We start from the raw sequence: 7,881 nt of genomic DNA on the forward strand, positions 1-7,881 counted from the left end.
GTGTTAAAAACAACACATCAGTGTAAGTTTTGGGAGAACACACCAAACGAATTGTCCCAGAATCCACACAATAATCTCTGTGTTATTATTGAAACAACACATTTTGTTTTACTTTTAAAACAACTTTTGTTTTATTTTAACACAGAATGACACAATGTGTTAAAATTACACATGGGGCAGTTCCCAGACAGGGATTAGACTAGACCTAGACTAAAATAAATGTAAGAGCTGTCCAAACTGAAACAACTTGCACGGACACATCTTAAAATACATCAGTGCCCTTTGTTTGCCCTAAAAATGCACACAAGTAACTTTGTAGTAAAGCATGTTTTTTTTTTCAAACTAGTTATATATCCTAATTAAACTAAAGCCCAAGATACACTGCACAATTATTGGCTGTCCCAGACGAAAGATTGCCATCGTGAAACAATCGTCGCAATTTCTGTGATCGTGGCTCTTTATCGGTGGTCCTATGCCGTAAGCCCGGAATACACTGCAGGATTTTTGCCCTCTTATAAGATCATTACCTTATCACACTGTGCGACATGGATTGTTTAAACTGGGGCACGAAAGGCATGTAGACTGTACGATGATGACACAGACGCTTCGGCGGCTGCGTCACACGTAGCGCAACGTCAACAGCATGCGCTCGTGGTAAACAAATACCAGTACACAGGTCGTAGCAGCAAACACACTGTGCGGTGATATCTTTGGACGCAAGACCGGGAAAACGGCCGTCTTTGAACCTCTCTCACTGTACGACATAGGACCACCGATCACAGAAATCGCGACGATACATATACACATACACATATACACATATACATATACACATATACATACACACACACACATATATATACATATACATATATACTAGTCAGACAAAGTCAGGCTGCAGCATTGATAATCAAAGATTTTTCTGAGCTCATTTTATTGTATCTTTTCTTCCCACCCATTTCTGTGTCTGGGCCTTGTGCTCAATTAAAATTGTAATGGTTGAAGTCATTTGCCTCACTAAGAGCAATCTAGAGTCCTGGAAGACAGATAAAGGGGCAGATTCCCGGACAGAGATTAGACTAGTCCTAGACTAAAATAAATGTAAGAGCTGTCCAAACTGTAAACAACATTATATCTTAAAGGGAAACTTCACCCATTTGCATTAAGCTTTGTATAGTTAGAACCCCAGTCATGTTTTTGAATGGTTGTGCATCATTCCCTCAGTTTCTCCTGAGACGAGAGAAATACTGATTTCAGTGAGGCACTTCCTTCTTTCAATGATGTAAAAATCGTCATTTTGCGTCATTGAAAGAAGGAAATCCTGTATCTCTGTTGAGTGTGAAAGACTACAGATACTCATTCCTCATTTTTCCAAGGTGGGGGCTATGGGTGGGACCCACTGACGCTACAGACCTATTACATCTCAGTGGGTGGGACTTACGAAAATATATGAATACAGACGGGAAAAAAACGATCAGCCGCCATCTTTATGCTAAGCTAAGCTAAACAGAAGTTGTGAGCGAGCCAGACTTGTTGCAATTATAGCTGAAGGTAATTTATATGATATGGAAGAGGTTGAATTCGCAAGCGTGATGCTCTAATCCGCTGTTCATTGCACCTTTATTAGCCACAATACAGCAAAGATCTAAGGCAGATGGAGGAACAGAAGCCCGAGGAGTAGGCCGGAGCCTGGGCTTCGGCTGAGTAGAGGAGCACGGGGAAGACGCCGCAACCATCGGCCTCTGCTGCGTAGAGAAGCTTGGACAGACTACTGCCTGTATCTCGCTGTGTGCTTGCTTTATAACACTTCTGCATCAGATAAGGATATGGACGTTTGTTTGGGGAAGGTTTCTAGGTAAGAGAGCTACTTTGCGCGCGTTTGGACATGTTTATTTCACAGACGTGTTTCGGGTTACAAGCAGACGCGCTGCGGAGTATATGAGCTTGGACGGACTCTCGCTGTGTGCTTTCGGTTTAACATTTTTCCATCATATAAGGATATAAACGTTTGTTTTGTGAATGTTTCTGGATGCGTGCTTATTTCAAAGACGTGTTTCGGCTTACAAGCACAGAGCTGAGGCAGCGCGTCTGTGGAGATATTGCGCAGGGGACGCGTTTGTGTGCAGGATGCAGGGATAAACGGACGTCTGACTAAAGTGAGTGTTTCTGTTGTCTTTGTTATACTAAGGTGATATTTATGTACACAATAGGATATCTGAGTGGTGTTTTATATGTCTATATTTTGAGAGCAGTGAGCCGATATAACACGGATGTAATTACAGTAACCAAGAGACAAAAAGAAAATTGGTAAAACTAAATAAACATTTAAAATGCATACGCTTTTTTAAGTACTTGAAAAGACATTTGTACTGCGGAGCTGAAACCGCACGTTACTGTTTGAATAAGACTTTGCTACACACCAGGCCAGAGTGTTATTGTCTGTGACACAATGTAACATCACATTTAAAAGTAAGTCATGATTTAAAAGTAAGTCTGTCAGACACAGTGGTGGCTATTTTCTTTGTTTTACTAACGTGGCATTTATGTACACAATATCATATCTGAGGCGTGTTCCGATTAATGGGAGTGGCTTGCAAAGTAGTGCATTGTGGTGCATAGTGGCAGTTGTACTTTTTCATACAAATGTGCTCTAAAGTCACGTTTTGTCTTTTCTCAGTCAAATAGGCACAAAATTCTACATTTATGTTACATTTTGACTACAAATATGACCCACTTTCTATAAAGATTAATGTTCCCATCTGTGAAATGGCCCTTTAAAATTCAGTGCTCTTTGTTTTGCCTAAAAATGCACACAAGTAATGTTTTTAGTATGGCATGTTTGTTAAAACTAGTTATATTCCTAATTAAATTAAGGCCTAGTCCTGGCTTTAGATAATCCCTGTCTGGGAAACCACCCCCTAGAGTACTGGATTAATGGGCAGTTACACAGGACAGGGCTTATCCTAGTCCCAGACTAAAATGCACATTTGAGCCGTTTGTAAGGTTTGTTTGAAAAAAAGACTTAATTTTCCTAATATAGCCAAGGCCTAGTCCTGGATTAATCCAAACCTTGTTCGGGAAACTGCCTCTAGATCTATCAGCTTATAAGCACATAAACAATATAGTAGACTGCAGACATTAATTTATGGTTTTGTAAATTCTGAGAATTACACTTGTAATGCTGCGACTACTATCTGGCTGTTTCATTAAATCACTTTAGGTGTGTGGTCCACTTAATGTTGATATAATTTCTCTATGCTTTTTTGAAGTAGCATTTTAAACTCTGTCAATCTCCTGCTCTTATAATTTTTCTCTTAAGGACCATGTAAAATGGAAAGGCATGTCGTTTAATGTGACCTGCTATTTATATTACTTGACCAAAACAATAGTCAAAGTACACATTTTATTACATTAATCTATTAAAGGACAAAAAACAATCACTATATTCTACTCTATGCTGAATATTTAATAGTTTGTGGTTTTCCTTCATGTAAAGCCGCTTGGAAACAGTGCAACACTGAAAGCGCTCCAATATATTTGACTTGAACTGGTGGATTAAATTTACTAGATAGTAACTGTTCATCAAGTCAAATGTATATACTGTAGCGCTTTTTACAGTGTTGATAAGTTACACTAGCTAATTACATTTGTGAATAACCAAGGCTCACAGTCCAAAAACTCAAAGTCCAATATTGCAAAGAAAAGATAAAATTTATTTGTTAGGCAGTACAACACAGATTATCACACTTCCGATGTCATTGGTCCATCAAGTCCTTATTCATGGAGACTAAAGAAAAAAAAAACAAGGATAAGGACAGAGTTAAGCAATTGTATCCATGAATGTTTTTGGATTTCATAACAAAACTAACCTTTCCATCAAAACAGGTTTCTGCACAAGGTGATCCGTTGGGCATACACACTTCAGTGGAGCACATGAAGTAAATCTGTTTGAGAAATAATGCAATCAGTAGGTGATTCAGACAGACACTGGACTGACATGCTCATGGGTGTTCATTTTGTTACCTCCTCATTTAGATACTTATTGGTGGCCACATCAATGAACTGGAAAGCTTTAATCTCAAACCGACGCCTGTGCCGACTCTGGGGCAGGTCTTTCGTATAAAGGAGCGCGGTGTTGTCAGTATCAAGAGGATTAGGGCATCTGAAAAATAAATGCCATGTCTGAGATAAGAAACTATTACAATCTTAAACATTCACTGCTTAAGAGTCCAAGTCACTTTTAAATGAACTGTAAAATCTCATGAAATAGCTGAAAGTTCGATGTAATTCTTATAGCAGCTTTACAGTACAAGTAAACATAACAGGATTGGGCCAACTAATTTGATAGGACACTTATTGGGAAATTACATCAGCAGTTTTAACTGAAAAAAAAAGACTATTGATATTTATACTGCTTTCAAACAAGCCAGTGTATCAAATTTCTCATAAGATCTTTCAGTTTCCTTAAAAACCTTCCACCTGTGCTGTGCTTTGGATTTTGTAACAAACTCAAGAGGTTTGCATTTAAATGCAATTTAATTTAGAGACTGAGACACGTGATTGATCTCCGGTGCCAAAACATTATGTATATCATCTACACTGCATGTTCTCACCCATCAAAAAGCAGGACGAGGGCACTCCTAGCAGATCGTGGGTAAGCCACACAGTAATGCACAAGGAGAGTAGCTTCAGGTTTGGGAGACTTCAGACGCAACTCCAGATAAACGGATTTCCCCAACAGAACACTCAAAGGCTGATGACACCGTGGGTAAAACTTCGTGAAAGACACATCTGCAGGAAAGTGAACAGCAAAATTGTTAGTTAAAAGATCTCTACTGATGTTCGATTACAGATGGTGTCTATAAAGGCTAGCAGTGACATAGCTTTTGAGCTTTACCCTCAGCAATCAAAAGCTGAACGCCAAACAATCCTTCAGACAGCAGGTATGGAGGAAGACTTGGACTCATAACCATGTATCCTGCACTGGCAAGCACGGGTCTGGTCAGCACAGAAGTGGAAGAATCCTTCGGGTAACGGCATTCAACTACAAGTCTAAAGAGGACAAAGGTAACAGTTTGAGTTTCAAAACTAATCATGTTACTGATGTTTTCAAGAAGTAATCAAGCCAATATTGACAGACAATACAGTACAAAGCAGTAAAAGGCTGCACTATTTTCAATGAACCCAGTTCACAAAACCTGATGGGATTATCCCTGGAGATCATGCCATACTTCAGGTTGCGGACTCTTACGATGCTCTGTACCTCAGCCAGATAAATTATTGTATCGCCTATGACCTGATGAAGAAACAGCATGCGGCCTAAGTATAGTAACTTGATTACAGTAAGTGACTGTACACAGACGCCACAACCGAATACTTACGAAAGAACGTGTTCCACACTCAGTGACCGAAAATTTGAAGACTGCGAAATCATTGTTGGAAATAACAGGCTTGCAACCAGCATTTCCAGCAACCAACAAACTCATGGGGTTTACTGGGATGTTTGCAAAATCATTGTTTACGGTAAATACAAAATTCATGTCAGCTGTGCATTCTGAAAAGAGAAGAATATTTTAACCATTTTAACTTCAAGTCTAACATTTTTTACCATATACTGGCACAATGTCAATTTTTAGACAACTAGTTACACAAACCCAAATTAAACACCACTAAACAGGAGCAGGATATAAATGCATGCACACAATAAAAGCTACTTAAAGGCCCAGGAAAAACATTTATACAGGTTTGTAACAATTTGAGTGCGAGTAAATCTCTATTCTGGTAAACACCAAGAAAGATCGAGGAATGTTTGTAACAAAGCCATTCATGAGCCCTATTGACTTTAGTATTCTTTCTACCATGCAAGTAAATGGAGCTCATGATCTGTTTCTAAAGAGATTCGTGATCGACTGTACAGGTTTGTATATTGGTGTAGTGATGCCTGGAGAAGTGGGTACTCTATGCCACCATGTTTTTAAATTAAAGTTAAAGTGGGTATACCCCATGCCATCAAATAAAGTGGGTATACCCATATATACCCTGCACTACACCACTGGGTTTGTAACGTGCATACTTGTGAGAATTTTCATTTTTGGGTGAGCTATTGCTTTAAAATGTCTCAATTTAACTCAAAAGTACTGTCTCAGGTCTAAAAACACCAAAGCTACAAACTAGTTTAAGCAAGTTGTAGGTTAGCTTCCAAATGAGTCAGCATAAACCCTAAACTGCACATAAATGCATAATGTATGCTGGGTTTGTTTTAAACTCATGGTTAACTAAATATTGGACAGAACCATTTGGTAGCGAATAAACCCATGCTGGGTAATTAACTTTGCTTAAATGATATTTGGGAAAATTGTATTTTTTTCCAGATAAACGTCACTAAGCAACATACAGTATACATCAATTGTGGGAATTTCAGCAATTGTGTAAAACCACACATGAGAAAACTGAGGAATAAAAACATACCATCCATGGGATAGTAGCAGGCAGAGGTTATCCCATCAAAGCAGCATCCATTGGCCAGACATTGATCTGAAGATATTGCTGAGGAGTTACACATCACTCTCTGACCAAAAGAAACACTGCAGCCTTCAAAAGAATCACAAAGACAAACTTGCTTAATGCAACTAGACATTTCTAAATGAAGCAACAAATGAGGAGCTGCGATGCAAAAACCGCTAAAAGCCACCTCAGTTAAAAATGAGAGGCCTAATGAGATTAACCAAAGGCTTTCTGCACACATTATACGGTCATGAACTGCTTAACATTCACTTAATCCCATGGCCATGCAGAAATGCAGCTTTGTTGGCAGAATCCATTAAGGATTGGATTTTAAAAAAAGTGACAATTGGGGGAAAAAAGACAGATGCACTTAACGGGTTTTGCATCTCAACCCTTAAAATCATTAATGGAGAAATACAAAAATGTTAATCACTTAAAAAAAAAGTGCCGTTTTGGGCTGTAGAACTTTTACCTCCTGGTTTGCTGCTCAAAGGTATCATGTTATCAAAGGATGGTGTTTCTTGGGGGAAAGGCTCAGCAGCAGGGGGTATTTTGGCACAGGGTGGCGCCTCATCTGACTGCATACGGGACTTTTTTTGGGAAGCTGCAGGATTTATTTTCGCATTACATGACAAAGTAGCCACATCCAGCTGTCCGGCTTCATTTGGATAGAGAACCTTCAGAGTATAACGGCCATGCTAAAAAACAAAAGTAAGTTCTGTATTGAAAATAAAAACTATTTAAAAACAAGCATAGTGCAAGACATTATTCTGACCATCAGATAAGAAAATAAGTTTTGGTTTGGATTTAGTGTTTCAAGCTGAAATGTTCTTGCAACTTTAAGAGATACCTCCAAGGTGACGTGGCAACCTTTATAGTTGACAAGCAGGACATTGTAGTCTTGGCCTTGTGTTAGAGAATATCCACAGTACTCTGGGGCTTCGAGCACAGAGTCAAGTACCGCATGTCCTACAAATATTAATTAAAAATCTTGAATATCTTCATGATTAAACATTGAAATAAATCAAATACACTTTAGAAATCACACTCACCCAAAATCTTTACCAGACTTGGTGAACCAGAGGGCAAAATCACTCTCATAGAGTCATCAAGACAGTCAACAGTTGGCTTAAATTTCATTACATCCGAAGTACCTTGAGGGCTGTCCTCGAACTGTAGATGTTCACCTTCACTATCAGAATAATAATCTTCCATGCTCGCAAAATAATCTGAATCAGAGACATGCTTTGAACTCTGTAAAAATCCCAATTCAAAGCAGAATAAAAACAGAATTACAAATGCGTTTGCTTGCGGTGCAGCCATGTGTGCATCTACACCTGAACGGAACTGGAACTGGAATTGCAATGGAAGGAACCA

General features: G+C 38.9%; 1 protein-coding gene across 1 annotated transcript; it reads right to left on the bottom strand.

Moving 5' to 3' along the window:
- Window positions 1-3,692: 3,692 nt before the first annotated feature.
- On the bottom strand, window positions 3,693-7,878 carry LOC129455101 (zona pellucida sperm-binding protein 1). The gene is made up of 11 exons (XM_055219764.2): window positions 7,557-7,878; window positions 7,355-7,473; window positions 6,977-7,202; window positions 6,469-6,591; window positions 5,382-5,554; window positions 5,199-5,296; window positions 4,898-5,052; window positions 4,614-4,791; window positions 4,024-4,162; window positions 3,870-3,944; window positions 3,693-3,787 (listed from the first exon to the last, which is right to left on the bottom strand). The coding sequence occupies exons 1-11, from the start codon at window positions 7,825-7,827 to the stop codon at window positions 3,779-3,781; spliced, it is 1,566 nt and encodes a 521-aa protein (XP_055075739.2). The 5' UTR covers window positions 7,828-7,878; the 3' UTR covers window positions 3,693-3,778.
- Between the last annotated feature and the right edge of the window lie 3 nt (window positions 7,879-7,881).

The sequence above is a fragment of the Misgurnus anguillicaudatus genome, chromosome 20, assembly GCF_027580225.2.
Source record: "Misgurnus anguillicaudatus chromosome 20, ASM2758022v2, whole genome shotgun sequence".
NCBI classification, from domain to species: Eukaryota; Metazoa; Chordata; class Actinopteri; order Cypriniformes; family Cobitidae; genus Misgurnus; species Misgurnus anguillicaudatus.

Coding starts and splice junctions, on each gene's coding strand:
- LOC129455101 (XM_055219764.2), bottom strand. CDS start 7,827: ATGGCTGCACCGCAAGCAAACGCATTTGTAATTCTGTTTTTATTCTGC. Junction 5,053..5,198: donor TCCAGGGATAATCCCATCAG/GTTTTGTGAACT, acceptor TGTCCTCTTTAG/ACTTGTAGTTGAATGCCGTT. Junction 4,163..4,613: donor CTCGTCCTGCTTTTTGATGG/GTGAGAACATGC, acceptor TTTATTTTTCAG/ATGCCCTAATCCTCTTGATA.